The 20,496-nt window shown below is 39.5% G+C and overlaps 1 protein-coding gene across 1 annotated transcript in view; it reads left to right on the top strand.

Annotated features, from left to right (window-relative positions):
- FAM189A2 (family with sequence similarity 189, member A2) overlaps positions 1 to 20,496 on the top strand; it is a gene marked incomplete at its 5' end in the record, with an annotated part of 78,193 nt that overhangs the window by 12,064 nt on the left and 45,633 nt on the right. The window contains one exon of the mRNA XM_010860730.1: positions 1,664 to 1,720. Within this exon, the coding sequence (XP_010859032.1) occupies positions 1,664 to 1,720 (57 nt within the window). The remainder of the gene's footprint in view (positions 1 to 1,663; positions 1,721 to 20,496) is intronic.

The following is a 20,496-nucleotide window of genomic DNA, read 5'->3' as shown; positions in this document are numbered from 1 at the left end:
GCACTGTTTATAATAGCTAGGACATGGAAGCAACCTAGATGTCCATCAGCAGATGAATGGATAAGAAAGCTGTGGTACATATACACAATGGAGTATTACTCAGCCATTAAAAAGAATACATTTGAATCAGTTCTAATGAGGTGGATAAAACTGGAGCCTATTGTACAGAGTGAAGTAAGCCAGAAGGAAAAACACCAATACAGTATACTAACGCATATATATGGAATTTAGAAAGATGGTAACGATAACCCTGTGTATGAGATGGCAAAAGAGACACTGATGTATAGAACAGTCTTATGGACTCTGTGGGAGAGGGAGAGGGTGGGAAGATTTGGGAGAATGGCATTGAAACATGTAAAATATCATGTATGAAATGAGATGCCAGTCCAGTTTCGATGCACAATACTGGATGCTTGGGGCTGGTGCACTGGGACAACCCAGAGGGATGGTATGGGGAGGGAGGAGGGAGGAGGGTTCAGGATGGGGAACACATGTATACCTGTGGCGGATTCAGTTTGATATTTGGCAAAACTAATACAATTATATAAAGTTTAAAAATAAAATTAATTTAAAAAAAGAACTTTTTGTAAATAGAATCAGAGCAGGAAGTACGCTTTTTTATGCCTGGTATCTATTGTTCAGGATCATGTTTTTGAAATTCATGTTGCTGTTAGATGTATTAGTAATTTCTTTCATTGCTGAGTTGTATTCTTTCCTACGGGTATTCTATAATTTGTTTACCCTTGGATGGATATTTCGATTGTTTTTAGTTTTTGGCTATCATGAATAACCTGTTATATATATTCTGTGCAGGTCTTTTTTTGGTGGACATTTGTTTTTTATTTCTCTTGGTACAATAATGAGGAATGGAATGCTGGATTGTAAGAGAGATATAGGTTTAGTTTTTATATGAAATTGCCAGAGACCTTTCCAAAGTGGCTTCATCATTTTACGCTTCCACTATTTATGAAGGAAATTTCTGATTGCTCCACATTCTCACCATATTCTCTCAATATTCGGCATTGTCAGAATTTTAAAATTATAGCCATTTATAGTGGTTAATTAGTGCTATCTCATGGCGGTTTAATTTGTATTTCTCTGATTACTAATGATGTTGAATTTTTCATGTGATTATTGACCATTTGTATGTCTTTGTAAAGTGTCTGTTCAAGTCTTTTGCTTTTAATATTGAGTCATGAGAATTTTTAATGGATACTATGTATAACTCATTGTCAGATATATGTGTTGAGAACATTATCTCCAACCTATGTTGCTTTTTAAGAAGTTTTTGATTTTTGATGTAATTCAGTTTTAAAATGTCTTTGCTTATTCCCATGGTCGTGATGGTAATCTTCCATGTTTCCTTCTAAAAGTTTCATAAGCTTTAGCATTTATATTTAGATCTCAATAAACTTTGAGTTAATTTTTATATTTGTTGTGGGGTAGGGATCAAGGTTCATTTTTTTTTCCTGTATGAATATCAATTTTAGCTCCATTTACGGAAACAATGATCTTTCCACCTTGAGTTGGTTTGGTTCTTTTGTTAGAAATAAATTGACCATATGTGTTTCAAAAAAAAAATATATATATATATATATACTTTAGAGATCGGGGATTAGTTATTGGAACTTTTCTAGATTTCTGATACTGTTTGTCCTTGTAGGTGATACTCTCTGGAATCATAGGATTAACAACATGGAAGCGACCTATGATACTCCTGGTATGTACTGATCTTATAAATTTTTACCCTTTGTAAAATGTGCAATTTATGAAGTCTATAGAAACAAACTGTTGAAATGCTAAAGCTTTCTTGTTCCTTAAAAAAATAAGTTAACAATGGACACTGTTATCCAGATGTTCTCATAACAGTAAAGTGAGATGATAATTTTGCTATACGTGTGTTTCAAGTTCCAGGATTAGCTCTATTGTAAAGATATGACAAACACAAAGCAAAGCAAAACTAAACGGCTTACTCTGAACATTTTGAACATACACAGAAGTGGAGGGAATGATATAATAGACTCCCTGTACGGGTCATTCAACTTCAACAATTATCAACTCTTAGCTAGTCTTGAGGAGGTTCTCCACATTCTTTTTCTTTCTCATTCTTTTAAAGGAAATCTCAGCTTCAATCATGAATACATTATTTTTTATTGTTATAATGTTTTGGTTGGATAATCTCAGAAATTCCTTGCTTAGATTCCCTATATTCTCTCTTTATCACATCTATTATATTTTATCACATATATTTTCATGGCAGTAGACTTTGTTCTCTTTTAAGGTATTGAGGTAAAACTCACATAGTATAAAATGAACCATTTTAAAGTGTACAGTTCATCCTTTGTTTTTATTTGCTGTGTCCTTTTGATCAGTAAATGTTATAAAAAATAGACAAATGCGCAGAGAGGCTAACGTACAAGGATGAGGTAGAGGATCTAGGAATTTGATATGAAGTATAATTTAAAATTATTTTTTCTGTATTGCATCTCCTCTTATTTTTCTCCCATCCATTTCAAAATAGGATTAAATGATTTTCTAAATTCATTCTGTAAATATACTTAATATAGCCAGACTGTCGTCCTTCAGACTACTGTTTGCAAGGTGATGGGTACAAATATAAAACTAGTTAAATTCTTACATACAAGGAGGAGAAGCACATTTTAAAATACAATGAGAATAATGGTACTGTGTTGATGGTCTTGAAAAACTAACCTGGAGAGTTTTCAGACCCAGAAGACAATGCAGGCAACATTTTATAACATTTCACATCTCTTTGCTAATATTTCCAGAAGGAACAAATTACTGATGCAGTATTTTAATATATTAGACAGCAGGATAGGAGAAAAGGAAGCTTTGGATGAATCTTGTGGCATGTGCTGGGGTTTGTTTTGCAACAACTCTCTAGGTTACAGTCTCTGCAGAAAAATGTTTGACGGTGTTCAGTGTTTATGCTAGTATTTCACTATATGCGTCATCTTTGCACTGTCCTTTTCCATTGGGTCATTATTGAAATGCTCAGTGACCCTCAAGTATTTAAATAAATTAAAAGCAGAAAACTATCTAATCTAATGCTATTTGTACTTTTAAAATTTCAAATGGTGAGGAGAGTGACTACTTGTTCTAGATAGATATTAAGAAAGTCCACCTTTTAAAACATTTCTTTCTTTAACACTGTTTTCTTATGGAAAGGTGCCTTGTGAATTTATTCTGTGAGCTCAAGCAATTTTAACTGAAAATAACCCCAATAAAAATGTATTTCTCATCTTTGTTGATAAGTATATGAACTTTGTGACAAAGTTGTAACCAGTTTGTGCGTATCATGTTGTGCCTGCTTTTTCTGTTTAATATTAAATTAAGTTCATATCAGTAGCTATTATGTTTTCCTGAGCAAGGATTTCATATGCCTATCAGTTAGAATTGCTAAGTAGCTTTTTGTCATATTTCTGTATTACCTTTGGTTGTGGAGTCTGTTGGACATTTGAGCTTCTGTGTTTTGACTGTTAAGAATATTTAGAAGGCCATTTAGTGATTATTTTGAAATGTTAATTAACATCAATTTATAAAGAAGATAAGTTGATTGACAGGAATTGTGCAAAGGAAAACTTTCTGAGTGTATCAGTAGGTCATTTGAGCCTTATGTATGTGTTAATCAGTTGTGTCTAACTCTTGGCGAGTTAGACATGGACTGTAGCCCACCAGGCTCCTCTGTCCATGGAATCCTCCAGGCAAGAATACTGGAGTTGGTTGCCATTCCCTTCTCCAGGGGATCTTCCCAATGCAGGAATCAAACCTTGGTCTCCTTCATTGCAGGTAGATTCTTTACCGTCTTGAGTCACGAGGGAAGCCCACTGAACCTTACTCAGTATAATAAAGTAAAAAAAACAGTCTGTGTGAATCTTAATTGTATATCATTATAACCTGTGCCAAATGATTTTGTTATGTAAAAAAGCAAAATGAAAAAAACTGATGTGCCAGTCAGACACTCCTAGTTTGAGTCCTAGCTAGCCACTTGACTTTCCAGTGTCTAGTTTTCTTTCCTGAACAGAGAGGATACTCTAGTGACACCATGGGGTGGCTCTGCCACACACCCCCACCAACCGCCCCCCCCAGTGGATACTTTTTTTTTTAACCGCACAAGCATTGCCCTTTGTGAGTTTAGGGAATCTGCGGTTGGATGATTTAAGTGGGAAGCTGTGTTCATTAGAGAAACCAGAAGTGCCCATGTGTTTTCACCAGCTGAGCTGGTCCGAGTTACAGCCCTACCCACCTGCACATCCCACACTCAACCTACAGAGGCGCCTTCTGACCCTGGCACAGCCAGGCTGTCCTTCAGAGACTAGGACCATCTGCCCCGAGCTGTTTGCTTAGCTGCCTCCTCTTCTGGGTCTCAGCTCAGCAGTCATTTTGGGAGAGAGATACCTTCCTGAACCACCCTGATTGAGTGGCCCATCTTCCATGCCCCTCACTGGGTCCCAACCTCTGAGTACTGGCTCCTCGGTCTGAGAGCAGCCTGAGTGCTTTGCTGGGTGAACCTCTCCTGTGACCCCCAGTAGATGGTCAGTCAGTTCTGTGAGGACAGGGGTCTCTCCCCAGGACCAGTGGGCTCAAGACATATTTATTTTTGAACAGTGGGGTTACTCTTGCAACCAATAAGCTGTTTAGGTTCTGGGCTGGTTCTCAAAGTTTCTCTTTCTGTCCTAAATGTTTCTCACTTGTTTTTGTTCTCTGAACTTTGTGTTTACCTGCTTTTAACTTTAGGGGGTTAGGGAGTATTTTGGCTTTTCAGGGGCTTTCCAGTGGCAGACTGTTCTCTGTTTTGAGTTGCTGTGGGCACACTGGTCTAGAACACTTGAGCACTTCCTTTTCAGAGCTGTTTGCATTTGTGCTCCTTTTTGTTTGTTTCAGTGATTACATCAGGTTTATACTGGTTTGAACAAAGAAGGGTTGGTTTGACCTAGTTCCTTCAAACTCTAGTTTTCATGGAAACTCAGAGTTGGAAACTTCCATTTACTGAGTCCTCTTTTATTGATAAAATAAAAGTCCTTCCTTTTATTGATAAAATACTCAGATGCCAGAACAAAATACAATGTTGGGAGATACTTTGTGAATGTTTGTATCTGTTTTGGCTATGACTGGAATTAGAATTGGGGGTATGTGTATGTGTGTGCATTTGTGTGTGTGTGTTCTATCAAAAATACTTGTATAGTTTCCATTAAGATTAAACATTTTTAAAAGATGGTTTTATTTTTTTCTAGTTATCATTCATTTTTTCATTCTAATAAAATATTGTAGATTTGTTTAGAAATCATAGATTCAGTGCTGGGAATGACCTCAAAGACTGTCTTATCTAGGCACCTCAGTTGGAAAATGGAGTTGTCTTGGTAAGATAGTTGCAGAATGGGTTGACTGGACCTGATATCCCAGGTAGAGAGCCCCTGTCTCAGCCAGGGAAGTTATTTTCTTATTGGATTTGCACAGTCAATAATGAAACCATGCTAAGACTGGAATAGTACAAGCTTTAATTGATGGACAGAGGATAGAGAAGAGGGAACCTAGTTCACAAATCAACTTCTCAACCCAGTTTGGGTGAGAGACACCAAATGTATTGGAGAGTTGAGGTAAAAGGGAGGGCATTGGAAAGAGTGGATAGAATACCCATGTGTTATCCAAGAATGGGGTAACAAGTTCCAGGGGACCTGGAACTAATGCAGCTCTTCTTTTCAGTCCTTGCATGGGCTTTTCCAGTTGTTGTCATAGCCATCATCAAGTGTCATGGTGCTGGTGGTGTGTCATAGCATGCTAATGCATTACAATGAACATATAACGAGGCTGAAGTTCTACTAGAGGTCAGCCTTTGTTTTTCTTTTTTTCTTTGCAGCTTCCTCCTGAAACTCAAAGATTAAGACTCATTGGTTTCTGTTTGAGGGAGTGGAAGGGTCTCACTCTGGGGCAGCAACCTCAGTGACTGGTGTTTTTCTTTGGTGGTATACTTGGTAAGAGTCGCCACTGTGAAAGCCCAGTCAGGCATGCTGCCTACAGTTTTGGCTGCTTATGAAGTGCTAATTTGAGCTATAGTTATTTTTATTTTTCTTGTCAGTTTGAAACAGAGGGGATGAATATGACCTTCAATGACTATCAAAAACAGCTTTATTCTCTAGTACCAAGAATGAAGAAGATTCTTCCCCAGTGATGTTCTGGGGTTATATATATGGTTTATTCTCAACTGCAGGTCCTGTTGATTTGAACTCTAGACTAAAAATAGGAGAAGTAAGTGAATTGGCTCTTTTTAGAAAATGATCCATCAGTTTCTCTTCTAACTTCAAGATTATAGTATTTAGGGTAAAACCTCATTCCCCAAAGAGCCTCAAAAAGTGGCATGCATAACATATACAGAGATTTTATTCCCCCTCAGCTAATGGTCCCAGTAGGCTAGGCTGGTAAGATGGTCCTGCTTCATGAAACCATTTGGGGATCCAGTTTCTTTCCATCTTATTGTGCCTCACAGGAAGAGTAATGGAACATCCAGACCCTTTTGTTAAAAGAGATTGACAAATTGGCATCACTAGATAGTCAGAAATGTACATATAGGTGGGTTATAGTGCAGGATAGGTAGTGGCCCTTTCATTCCTGATGATATAAAGAACAGGAGGAGGGCAGAATACCTCGGCACAGTTCAGGAATCTGTACATTTATAAAAGGAACTCTGAAGCTCTGGCTTGTGCAGTTTGGTTCTTTCAAGTACATTTCACGGTTGTTAATAATTTGGAATGAACTCCCTGGTTTGAAAGTTCAAGAAACCTGCATTTTAATGCTGACATGTTACCACTAATTATTGGATGGTCTTGGGGAAATCTCTTGATTTCCCCTTCTATAAAATGAGAACTCAGAACACTCTCTTTAAGAGTCCTTCTGGCTCTTATTATTATCTTATTATTATCTGGCTCATATTATAGGTGTCCAAAATCCTCTTTAGTTACCTGGAAGGTGTTTTAACTTTAGATGTTCATTTCCACCAGGTTATTGTAAACTCCTGCGTATAAAGTGAAATATGATTGTTTCACACTTGATATTTTATATTTATCTTTGGCTGTGTCGGATCTTCGCCACGGCATGTGGGCTCTTCTATAGTTGTGGTGCCTGGGCTTCTCTCATTGCTGAGCGGGCTTAGTTGCTCCAGGGCATGTGGGATCTTAGTTCTCCAACCAGGTATCAAACTCATGTCCCCTGCATTGGAACATGGATTCTTAACCACTAGACCACCAGGGAAGTCCCTACACTTGGTGTTTTAAGGCATAAAAATGGAGGGCTTTTCTCACTCTTTAGAATTATTAATACTACTCTCTTGTATGCATATAATGCATAAGAGTTTACCAGGTTCTTTCATTTACCATTCTTGTGTGATTTCTATGGCAGGTGTTTTTCTTGTTTTGTAGATAATGAACCAGTGGCTCAAGAGTTAACTGGCTTGTCCACTTCCCAAACAGATGAACTATTATTAGAAAGAACCTAGGAGCTTTGATTCCTAGTCCATTGCTTGTTTCATAGTGCTAGTACATCACCTCCTCCATTGGCAAATTAGTAGGTATTTCTCTGTGGCCAACAGTGCTGTGTGTGTGTAACATAATTTACATAAGTTATTTCCTTAGTGCTGACTGTCTACTTTTTTTCCCCGTTCCCAAGTGGCAAAAGCTTAAGGAATTTTGCCCTTGACTCAAAAGTATTAGACAGAAGGTGACAGAAGGTCAAGTTTTGGGACTTAGTCTTGTCACTTTCAATCAGTGAACGGATAAGGAATTTATCCACTCAGTTTCCTCATCTGTACAGTGGGAAATCAACCATCCCTCAGGATCTCAGTGAGGAACAAAAGACACGAATGCACAAGGAAACTACAAAATGTAAGGTGAGGCAAGCACATTATGCATGTTTTTCATCATTCACTGAGGAAATCAGTCTCCAAGATCTGATCTCTCAGTTTAGTGTGTCATTAAGTGATCTGTCGCAACAAAATATGCATTTAGGTATCACGAAGTTACCTAGACTGGGTTTGGCAATAGACTTATCTATTGGTAATAGAGCTGTTATTTCTCTGCTCTGATTGCCTCACCCTGGAGGAAATCAGAAATGAGAAAAAATTGTGGAACTCCTTTCTGGGAAGAATCAAGGCTTTGCTTTACAAAATGACCTAAGCCATTTGCTCATGCTCTCATTATTAGCAAGTTTAGTTTGGTAGCAACAGGTAGCTGTGAAGGCTTTGAATTAACCTTCCTGCCAAGTTGATTGTTACAGTGAAAGTGAACCCCTGCCCTCCGACCAAATTTTGCTACACAAGCAATTATTAGCCAACAGACCAAAAAAAAAAAAAAAAAGTTCATGCACTCTGTTCTACAAGCTTAAACGATAAACTGCAATTTTTATCGAGCTTACAGAACAGCACGAACAGGTTTTTTTTTACCTGTAATATTTGTTGTATCCCCTTGTCTCTAATGGGATTCCCAGGTGGCTCAGTAGTAAAGAAGTTGCTTGCAATGCAGGAGACGTGAGTTCAATCCCTGGGTCAGGAAAATCCCCTGGAGAAGGAAATGGCAAATCACTCCAGTATTCTTGCCTGGAATATTCCATGGGCAGAGGGACCTGGTGGGCTACAATCCACACGGTCGCTAGAGTCGGTCACAACTTAGTGACTAAACAACTTGTCGAATATCACTGTTTATTCCCTGAAATCCTATTGATCAAGCTAAGCTAAGTTTATTGGACCTGCTGAAGTAAGGGAGTACACCTTACCAGTAGTTCTCAGAAAGATTGAGTCTAAGAGAGGATATTTATAGGGTTTTAGAGTCCTGGCTGGGAGATTGTAAGGTGAGTCTCACCAGATAGGGAATTGATTGTATTTGAGCAAAACCTATGAAATAGTAACTTTGGATTGCTGGGCTGATGAAGGAGAGGGCCTGGAAAGAAGATTTGATGAGTAAACTGTTTGTTTTGATAATTGTTTTAGTTGGCTCACAATCTTACCTTTGAGGAACAAGTGTTTCTTAGAGCAAGTAGCTAAGTTACTGTTTTTTGTTCTCAGTATTGCTTACTATAGGGGCAGAAGAGCATGGCCAGTTCCAGAATTAATTAACACGGGAACTAAAAGGGATGTTGGTTTTAATTCTTACCATAAATTTCATGGGAACTCATTTTTACCATTCTTTATGCTCATTAAGCAAGCCAAGAATTTCATCAGTTGGACAACTCATTTCCATTGTCACTGCTCATTTAGCAAAGCTGCTTGGATGCTGTTGGGAGGTAAAGATAAAAGCAGCAGCTTCTGGAGTGTGACTTTTTTTATAAGTGCCAGCTGAGTGTCCTGGAATATGAATTCTTGGTCATCCTGAGGATTTAGCTTGACCAGTCAGTATGTACATGGTATTACCCTGTCTGTGCTGAAGTGTTTCCAAGTGTATTTCAGACACACTGTAGTATGTGTCTGAATTGTTGAGGGGCCTTCTGACTATCCTGCATCCAGGCTTTCTGGGCCCAATAGACCACAGTGATCAATTTCTGAATATGACTCTCAGACAACTATGTGAACTGTGACTCTCTGGGGCAAGGGAGGAAACCACTTTGAATTCTGGAGCATCTTAAAATAGATGTTACATGAAAAGTCATGGTATAATGTAAATAGTATATGGAATAATGGAATAACGTATATGGTACCACTTGTGATTTTTCAAAATGTCTGGGAACTCATATGTGTGTTTTCAGTTACATGAAAAGTTCCTGAAAAGATGTGTAAGGAACTGAGAGTAGGCATGTCCATTGAGTGCAGTGGGAATGGGCAGGAGGGAGACTGATTTTCCACTTAACATCTACAGAGGACATGTGGATGAAGTGGAGGATGTTTTAGCTTCCCTATTTTGTTTGGGTTCTGGCTGCTGGTATCTGCATATTTAAACTCTATTTTGAGGATTGGTTTATCTGCCCTTGTGTGTCTTGATGAGAGGCAGGACCCTGCCCTCAGCCGGAAGCCTCTGAGGCCAGACGCCTGCCCTTCTGAATGCTGGCAGCCAGGGTGGGAGCCCGTGACCTCTCTCCAATGAAGCCTCTTCCCAGGACTTGGAAGCTGGAGCTGCTGATTCAGAATAGCCAGGACAGCTTAGATTTCATCGAGCAGAAGAGGCCACTGGCGTCCAAGGCTGGCAGCCAGGGCCCTGGCTTTCCTGTGGCATGACCTTGGTAGAGGTCCCAGAACCCAGGTTCACTTGGCTCCTTCCCGGATTTCTGAGCCTGTCCCTGTGGATTCTGTGAACTACTTGATAGTTTTTATAGATATAGACATAAGAGAAATAGGGAACAGGGCTGGGGTCGTGTGGAATTGTGTCTCAATAAGGATACCAAAGGTTGCCTTGTAGAGCTCTTTAATGAACAGAGAAGAAGAATTTATAAATGGACATTGTGTATTAACAGGTATTGGTGCATGTTGGTAAAGGGGAAAGAGGGTAGATTTGAGTCAGACCTGGATCTGATAGGGGTCCCATTGTTAGATGTATAAAGTGAAAGTGAAGTCGCTAAGTCGTGTCCAGCTCTTTGCAATCCTGTGGACTGTAGCCTACCAGGCTCCTCTCTCCATGGGATTCTCCAGGCAAGAGTACTGGAGTAGGTTGCCATTTCCTTCTCCAGGGGATCTTCCCAACCCAGGGATCGAACCCAAGTCTCCCACATTCCAGGCAGACGTTTTAACCTCTGAGCCACCAGGGAGGCCCAATTAGATGTATAATTGAGGGCATAATATACAAATCACCTCTCTGAAACTATTCTCTATTTCTCTTACGTCTATATCTATAAAATATATTTATATGTGATATGTATACATAAGACAATATATGTGTATGTATCAAACGTGTATATATGTAATATATATACACATACAGATACCATATATATATTTCAAGCATACCACTGTGACATTATGACTTTTATAATTTGCTAAGTGCCTTTTAAGAGAAAATAAACCTTAAAAAAAAAAAGAGGAGCTCATTAGCTTTCTTACTCTTATTGAAAGTGATAATTAGACTTCTGTGCATGTGTGTGAATGCAGTCAGCACCCGAACGTGACTACATTCCCCGAAACTGACCATTTTAGTTTCTCTCTGGTTGTGCTGTGCCTGGAGGTTGTCTACATCTCACTAAAAGTGAGTTGTGGGTGATGCTTATTCTCTCCTGCCTATCTTCCTCTTCTCTTTTTGAAATTATGTTTATTTCTCCTATTGATGGCTTTATTATTTTAAATAATATAAAGTTCTGTTTCTTACTTCATCAGCTTTGAGTAGTATCTTGATTCTCTCTCTCTTTCTTGGCTGTTTAGGTCTTTGTTGCCACTCTTGGGCTTTCTCTAGGCACAGTGCGTGGGGCCTTTTCTCGTTGGGGAGCATGGGCTCTAGGCACGTGGGCTCTGTGGAAGTATGCTTCGTGGGCTTGATCTGTGAAAAGTATAATTATTTGTACTTTACTGCAGTTGGGAAATAATTGTACTTTCATAGACCAAGTTGCTGGAGAAGGCAATGGCACCCCACTCCGGTACTCTTGCCTGGAAAATCCCATGGACGGAGGAGCCTGGAAGGCTGCAGTCCATGGGGTTGCTGAGGGTCAGACACGACTGAGCGACTTCACTCTCATTTTTCACTTTCATGCATTGGAGAAGGAAATGGCAACCCACTCCAGTGTTCTTGCTTGGAGAATCCCAGGGACGGGGGAGCCTTGTGGGCTGCCATCTATGGGGTCGCACAGCGGACATGACTGAAGTGACTTAGTAGTAGTAGTAGACCAAGTTGCCACGCAGCATGTGGGATCTTAGTTCCCTGACCAGGGACTGAACTCGCATCTCCTGCATTGGAAGGCAGATTCTTAACCACTGGACCACCAGAGAAGTCCCTGATTCTCTCTTTTATAAGATGAAATTAGCAGTTAGCTCTGCTTCTTCCCCCTTCTACCTCCTTTTGATAATAACACTATTCATTTCCTTTATATAGTCAGTGAGTTAGCATTAACATTTGCTCTTAGAACTGAATTATACCATTCAAACTTTGTAAACTGTTTCTAAAAGAGTGAAAATCGATAATAGCGTTTATAATGTTTTCATTATATGAATATGGTTGAAATAGGATGTTATAATTAGATTCTTGCTTTCCAGATTCACTTGAGGCCAAAATACAACTGATGTTAATAGCTCCCACATTCCAGTGTGTTAGACTATCTAAGGGGACTTGCAAAGTTTCTGGGTGAAAACCAGTTTTGCAGTCCTTAGCTAATCTCCATCTCCCTGACTGTAAAAAGATTAGGGGTTAAAGGGACAAATGTTTGGAGAAAGTTATTGAATTGCTCTGGCATTGAGTTCCACCTGTGTGTGGGGGAGGGGAGAGATGCTTAACGGTAAGCAGTGGAGAGCATGAGATGCTCTCACAGTGGTTGAATTTGAAGGGTGGGTTGGAGTGCCTTGAGGCTGAGAGTTAAAGACTGCAGTTGGGAAATAATTGTACTTTCACAGACCAAACCCACGATGCATACTTCCAACTGACCAGAGGGTTGGGGCCCTGTAAGAGAGAGTAGGCCTGGGGTGAGCTTATATCCTGTCCCAGAGAGCCCCTTAGAGGAGTGGGCGAACCACAGCAGAGTGAGGCTGTGCCTGCACTGTGGGATGCCTATGTTAAGAGAACTGCAGGTTCAAAAGTGGGTATCTCAGAGGAGCCAGTGGAAGCCCCATTCAGCAGTCTCTCTAAGCACCTGCCGAGGCCAGTTGTGAACAGTCATGGGAACTCTCCTTTCCCCTCACCTGTGTACCTGCTTGGCCTGGTCTGCTCTGGCTCCCTCCTCTCCAGGGTGGCAGAGCTGTAGCTGGCAGGCTTCAGGAGGAGAAGTGGACACAAAAAGCAGGGATATCGAGAAGATTGTCTCTTTCCACTGCTGTTCCCACTGCAGGCTTGTTTGCTCCCTACAAGGAGAAGATGAGACGGAAAGAAACTGAAACTTAAATGCGGTTTCAGGTTTTGACTGGGACACAGGTCTGGATATTTTAATTACCAAAATGGGACTTTTTGTGACTTGAAGTGCCTGGAGGAGAACTTTTTGTCACTGATATTGTCCAGAAGAATCATGCGCCCAGCCTCAAATTTCATCTAAGCAGTCAGGAAGAACTAGCTCTACAAAGTGGGAGCGACCAACATTGGGGAAAAAAACAAAGTGGTTTTCTGTTGATGCCCATGAGTCCTGCTTGTTTGAGGGATCAGCTGTATTACTTACTGTAGCACCAGGAAGAAATGATGGGGTCTAGAGAGAAGGAAATTTAATCCTGTGTTTAAAGGATTTTAAACTGTGTTTAAGAACAGTTTTGGGTCGCCAAGTCAAATCTGTTATTCTCTTTTATTCTCTATTGTTTGCTTGGTATCATGTCATATTTTAGTTTGCTTCAGTTTTGGACTGTGACTCTGATATGTAGATTTATGTTTTTACTAGAGTTTTTAAGTGATTCTTTTCTTTTTTCTTGTTGACAAAAAAAGAAAAAGTTACCTAATCTCAGAGATCATCTAGCTGCTTCTTGTATTTGTTTTAATTTTTATTTATTTTTTTATTTTTGGCTGTGTTGGGTCTTCGTGGCTGTGCAGGCTTTTCTCCAGTTGCAGAGAGCGGGGGCTACTCTGTAGTTGCAGTGCATGGGCTTCCCATTGTCGTGGCTTCTCTTGTTATGGATCGCTGGCTGTAGGGCTTGCGGGCTTCGGTAGCTGCAGCTCCCAGGCTCTAGAGCACAGGCTCAATAGTTGTGGCACATGGGTTTAGCTGCTGAAGGCATGTGCGATCCTCCTGGACCAGGGATTAAACCCATGTCTCCTGCATCAGCAGGTGGATTCTTTACCACTGAGCCACCAAGGAGGCCCTCTTATATTTTTAAACACCTTATGGAGATATAATTGGCACACTATAACATTTACCCATTTAAACTGTACAGTTCAGTGGTTGTTAGCATGTTCACAGATATATACAACCACCACCACCATCAACTGTAGAATATTTTCAGATCACCCCCAAAAGGAACCCTGTACCCATTAGAAGTCACTCCTCATTTCCCCTCAATATTCCCAGCCCTAGGCAACCACTATCTGTCTCTATAAAATTGCCTATTTTTGGTATTTCAAATAGAATCATATAATATGTGATCCTTTGTAACTGGTTTCTTTAACTTAGCAAATTTTTAAGCACAATATTTTTAAGGGTCATCATGTTATAGTATGTATCAGTACTTTTCCCCCTTTCTATTGTTGAATGATATTCCATTAATGGGTATACCACAGTTTATCTATCTATTCATCAGTCGATAGACATTTCCACTTTCTATTATGGATAATGCCACTGTGAACATTAGTATTCAAGTTTATTTGTGGGCATGTTTTCATTTCTTTTGGCTATAAACCTTGAGGTGGAATTGCTGAGGCATATGGTATACATTTAACATTTTGAAGACCGGTTTTCTGAAATGACTTTTATTTTGTGTTTCCATCAGCAGTGCACGAAGGTCTCAATTTGTCTACATCTTTGTCAACACTGATTACTGTCTGTCTTGTTTATTCTGGCCGTCTTTGTGGGTGTTAAGTGGTACTTCATCGTGTTTTTGACTTGATGTTGAGCATTTTCATGTGTTTATTGGCCATTTGCATGTCTTTGGCTCACTATACCTCATCATAATAACATCATCACAACTAAGAAAATTATCCAGTTTCCCTTTGCAAGTCCCTTATCAGATATTTGATGTGCAAGTATTTTCTCTCATTCTCTGAATTGTCTTTTGGCTTTTTTGATGGCATCTTTTAAAGCACAAAAGTTTTTGATTTTGATGAAGTTCTTTTGTTGCTATACTGTCATATCTATTAATAAGAAGCCTGGTCTAGCCCATGGTCATGAAGATTTATTCCTGTATTTTCTTCTAGGAGTTATATTGTTTTAGCTTATGATTAGGTCCATAATCTGTTTTGAATTAACTTTTGCATATCCTGTATCAGTAGTCCAAGTTCATTCTTTTGCAAGTGGATATCCAGTTGTTCCAGCATCACTTGTTGAAGAGCCTATTCTTTCCTCATTGAATTGTCTTGGAACTTTATTGAAAATCTATTGACTCTAAGTTCAGTTTTATTCATCTAGCTTCTTAATCATACTCTTTCTGCTAGTTGTTTTATTTCCCCATTTGGACATTCTTAAGACTATTAACTTCCTATTCTAGTTTGGATTTAATTGTTTTCTAGGTATCCTGTGCAAATGTCATCTAAATATTTTCTTTATATCATTGGATTAGAGACATTGTTTCTTAGATCTCATGCCTCACACATTCTTTTTTCCTGAATTCCTTTTTCATTTTGCCAGAAAATGTGCTGTGCTTAGTCACTCATTCATGACTGACTCTTTGTGACCCCATGACTGCAGCCCGCCAGGGTCCTCTGTCCCTGGGATTCTCCAGGAAAGAGTACTGGAGTGTGTTACCCTGCCCTTCTCCAGGGGATCTTCCCAAGCCAGGGATCGAACCCAGGTGTCCCGCACTGCAGGCAGATTCTTTACCGACTGAGCCACCAAAATTTTCATGAAGAATATGAGAGAAAGGAGCTCTCTAAGAGTTTGAATGCTTGATGTATCTTTGTTTTGCCTTCCATTTGAATGATGGTTTGGCTGCATGTAGAATTTTGGGTTCAAATGATTTTCCTTCCAAAATTTGAAGGCACTGCTTGATGACTATTGTCACTGATGTAAATCTGATTCTTGTTGCTTAGTTGTTGTTCTGTTAGTCGCTCAGTCGTGTCCAGCTCTTTGTGACCCCATGCACTGTAGCCCGCCAGCCTCCTCCATCCATAGGATTCTCCAAACAAGAATACTGGGGTGGTTGCCATTTCCTTCTTCATGTTCCTTAGTGGGCAACCTCTTTTTCTATCTGGAAGCTTTTAGGATCTTCTCTTTACCTTGGTATTGATAAAGTTTAATTTTCAAAATAAAACCATGACTCTCAGGCCAGTACAAAATGAACATGTGTCAGTAACAAGGGAAAATTTGTTCAAAGCATAGTTGAGAAGCTCAGTGTTCATAGGTGATGTTAGGAGGAGACTGCTGGGATATATAGAAAAACTGGTAGATATCCAGCAGTAAATTTCGAGGTTTTTCTATTACATTGGGCAGATTTTGTTTCCATCCTTACTGAAAAAGAATCTACAACTTAAGCTCTGCCTCTCCAGAGTTGTAAAATGGCCAAATACCTGAATAGGTAAGTGGAACACCCAGTAATTTCTTTTGCCCATTTCCAAGTTACTGATAATTTTCCTGGCAGTCTTCTGAAATAACCTCAAGGTATATTTAGATGTGGGTCTTTTTTCCTTCATACTTTCGGACTGTTTTTACCCTTGAGTTTTTTAAAACTTGAAGACATGTTCCTTGGACAAAGGAGTGTGGTAGCTTACAGTCCATGGGGTCACAAAGAGTCAGACATGAAAGAGTGACTTCACTTTCTTTTTCTTTTTCAACACGAAGCAGTTTCCTTTTATTATTTCTTTGATTATTTCCTTCCCTCCATTTGCTCTGCTCTGTCTTTCTAGAACACCCAGTAATCAGATGTTGGACCTCTTGAGTTGAGCTACTTTGTTTCTTAACTTTTCAAAGTCTTACACTTTTTATTTCTTTGTCTTTTTCTTTTCTGTTCTGTGAGTGAGCATGTTTTCTCCATGTGCGTCAGTAGTTCCAGTTGACATCTTGGTCCTTCTTTTTGGGGGCTGTTATGTTTTTGAATGTCTGTTGACCCTTGATTATTCTAATTATGACTGTTGACCCTTGATTATTCTAATTATGACTGAAGAACTAGGTTGGTAGTATTTTACTGTTTGTAGTAATTTGTAATAATAATAATAAACACACAAGTGAGATGTATGTATTAATATTAACCCACTAATCCTATAAGATGTTATTAGTATCTTTATTCTGAGGAAACCAAGACACAGAGAGGTTATGTAATTTGCCCACAGTCACGTAGCTAGTCGTGACAGAGTTTGGATACACAGTTTTAGGTGGTATCTCTTTAGAGCCCATGCTCTTAATCACTACCTTTGCTTTTGTGAGTCTGTTTTCACAACAGGCTTGTCTCTTAAGGGGTGAGAGGGTTGCCTGGAAGCTCTGTGCTGCTGAGTGGATAAACTTTAAACTTTAGTTTAAAGTATGCTTGAGAGAAGCAGATAATCCTTTTATGCCCAAAAGAAGATTTGACTTGGAGAGACTGTTCCATCAGGAGCCCTGTTTCCCCGGGTAGATGATTCAGTTCTTTTAGAAAGAAGTTTTTTAGTAATAGGTGATGGGCACATGCTTCTGCTTCTTGTTACTTTTGCACCTGCAAAAGCCTCTTCAATATATTTTTTAATGTTTTATTATGAAAGTTCTCAAACTTACAGAAAAGCTGAGCAAATAACATAATGAGTTCTCATATGCCTTCTACTTGGATTCAATAGCTTTTAACATTTTGCCTTACTTGCTATGTTTATATAAAATATTTTATATATAACTATTTTGAAGTTTCAGACATGTGGTATTTTACCCCCATGTGCTTTAGGAGTTATCTCCTAAAAATAAGACATTCTTCTACCTCTCCATAGTAACATTATCATAACTAAGAAAATTATTTGTAATTTCTTAATGCCATCTAATATTCAGCCCATATTCAAATTTTCTCAATTCTTCCAAAATGTTGTACAATTTTTATTAATCAGAAAACTTTTCAGCTGAACTATGATTTGTACACATTTTTATATGTGTGAGTGTAAAGCTTGATGAATCATCCAAAAGTGAATACTCCTGTGTAAGCCTGTTCTTTTTTACAAAAGTCAGAACTCAGTCAGGTTTCAGTCATTTCAGTGGACTATTCTGTCTCTTTAGTCCTCTGTATTATAGAATACTCTTCCTGCCAATTTTTTTTCTTTTTCCATAAATTGAATTTGTGAAGAGATAAGTCCAATTGGCTTCTTCAGTCTCCATTCCCTCCCCATCTCCTTTCCTCCTCTTCTCTTCCTTCCCCCTCTCCTTCTCCTCTTTCATTTTCTCCTGTTCCTCCTTTTTCTTCTTTCTTTGCCATGGAAAATTTCAAATATACTCCTAACTTGAGGGAAATACAACTGCCTCCATCCTATGCTCATTGCCCAGCTGCGCATGGTCAAGCTCATCTCATCTGCTCCCTAACCATTTCTCCTCTCCCTCACCACTGTATTGTTTTCACTTAAATCCCAGCCTTCACAGCATCTCCTCCTTAAATATTTCAGTGCATGTTTATAAAAGACATGGCTGGGAGCCCAGCAAGGGCTGCTGGCTAGAGCATGGACATGTGACCTCCTCATGTAACAGCCACCCAGCATGTCCTGAGAGGGCATGTCTGTGAGCAGTGTTCCAGGAGGCCCAGGTGGCTCAGGCGTCTTACCATCTAGGCTGGATGTCCCAGAATATCACCTCTGCTGAATTCTCTTGGTCAAACAAGTTCCCATGGGTACCTTAGGATCAAGGGGAGGTGTATTGGGAATTGCACTCCACGTCTTTTCCTTTTTGAAACAATTTTATGATACTTAGAAACTGTGGTAAAATGTACATATTTAAAATTTTACAATTTTAGCCATTTAAAAGTGTACAGTTCAATGGCATTAAGTACATTGTACAAGTACAGTACAATGCTGTGCAATCAGCAGTACTCTCCATTTCCAGAACTTTTTCATCATTCCCAACGGAAAGTCTGTATCCGTTCAATCAGAACTCTAATTCTTCCTGGGTAATTACTGTTCTGCTTTCTATCTCTATGAATCTGATGACTAGGTACCTCATGGAAGTGCAATCATACATGTCCTTTTGTATCTGGTTTATTTCACTTAGCATAGTGTTTTCAAGGTTCATTCATGCTGTAGTATATGTCAGTACTTCCTTTTTAAGGTTGGATAATATTTCATTGTATATATTAGCCTTCACCTCTTGACATGAGGAACAGCCAGTGAAGTACAGAGGGAAGGACTTGATGGAAGCCATCTTTGAGGACTGTTATCTCTAGGTAACTTCTCTAGAGCCATGATCTTCCTTACTGGGGAGTCATAAAGTCTGATTCTAACTTGCTGAACCTTACGAAGCTAAGAGTAGAGATTTCCCTGATAGTCCAGTGGTTAAGACTCCAAACTTCCAATGCAGGGGGTGCAGGTTTGATTTCCTGGTTGGGGAACTAAGATCTCACCTGCCATGCAGCCAAAAAGTTTTAAAAATAAAATAAAATTGGATCTTAAAAATATTTTTTTTTTTTTAAAGAAGAAGCTAAGATCACAGTATTCTTGTTTCAGTGGGAAAATGTAACCTGGAGAAAGGGCTAGGAGCAGGGATGAAGGAAGGAAAAGCCCAACAGATGAAGGAAAAGCCCAACAGAGAAGGAAAGTGATGTCTCAAGAGTCATAGCTCTGCAATGTTGTTTAAAACTTGCTGCTGCCTTTCTTATCTTCAAATCCAGATTTACTTCTGCCACCTTACTCCTGTGGGATAGAGCAGAACATGATCCTGAGCCTTTCACCTTGTTCACAGAGCAAATCTCAGGGTGTCACCTCATCCTCTGATTATTTTGTCTTGAGACTCTCATCAGGATGTTTTTGTCTTAGTCCTCTGCTGCATTGCTGATGAAAACATGTGAATTCAGAGTGACAGAGCTTCCTCCATCGTATCAGGGAACTGTGGAGCCAGACACATGATGAGTTCTCCCCCTTCTCTGCTTGTTGCTTAGGTCATGAGAAGAGTCACTTTCCTGAGAAATGAGGGTCATTGTGCTGAAAGGGAGCCCTGGGACACAGGGGATCTGTAAGAGAACGGGGTGGCGGGGAGGACCCCAGGAAAGGCAGAATTTCCTCTCACGAGCTGGGAGCCTTAAAAGTACCCTGAGATTTGTATTTGTGTGTTGTTGTTCAGTTTGCGACTCCATGGACTGCAGCGTGCCAGGCTTCCCTGCCCCTCACCATTTCCTGGAGTCTGCCCAAGTTCATGTTCGTTGCATTGGTAATGCCGTCCAGCCATCTTATCTTCTGACACCCTTCTCCTTCTGCCCTTAATCTTTCCCAGAATCAGGGACTTTTCCACTGAGTCATCTGTTCACATCAGATGACCAAAATACTGTATTGCCTGTATATTTATTTATTTATCCTTTGGCCATGGCACACAACATGAGAAGTCTTAGTTTCCCAACCAGGGATTGAACCCCAGCCCCCTGCATGGGCAGTGCAGAGTCTTAACCACTGGACTACCAGGGAAGTCCTGAAATTTGTTTATTTTTATCAGGAATTTGCATGTCTCAGTTGTAATTATTTTTTGCTCACCTCAAGACTGTTCCAAACTAATGAAAAGTTGTGTCTTTCACTGGTTGGGAGAGGAAGAAGGCTTTCACTCCTGTTAAAAAAGCAATTCAAAATAAATGTAATTATATTTTAGATATTTTATGAA

Source organism: Bison bison, unplaced genomic scaffold (genome assembly GCF_000754665.1).
Source record: "Bison bison bison isolate TAMUID 2011002044 unplaced genomic scaffold, Bison_UMD1.0 scf7180017864469, whole genome shotgun sequence".
Classification (NCBI taxonomy): Eukaryota; Metazoa; Chordata; class Mammalia; order Artiodactyla; family Bovidae; genus Bison; species Bison bison.
Note: the sequence above shows the minus strand (reverse complement) of the source record. Positions and strands in the feature narration are given on the sequence as shown.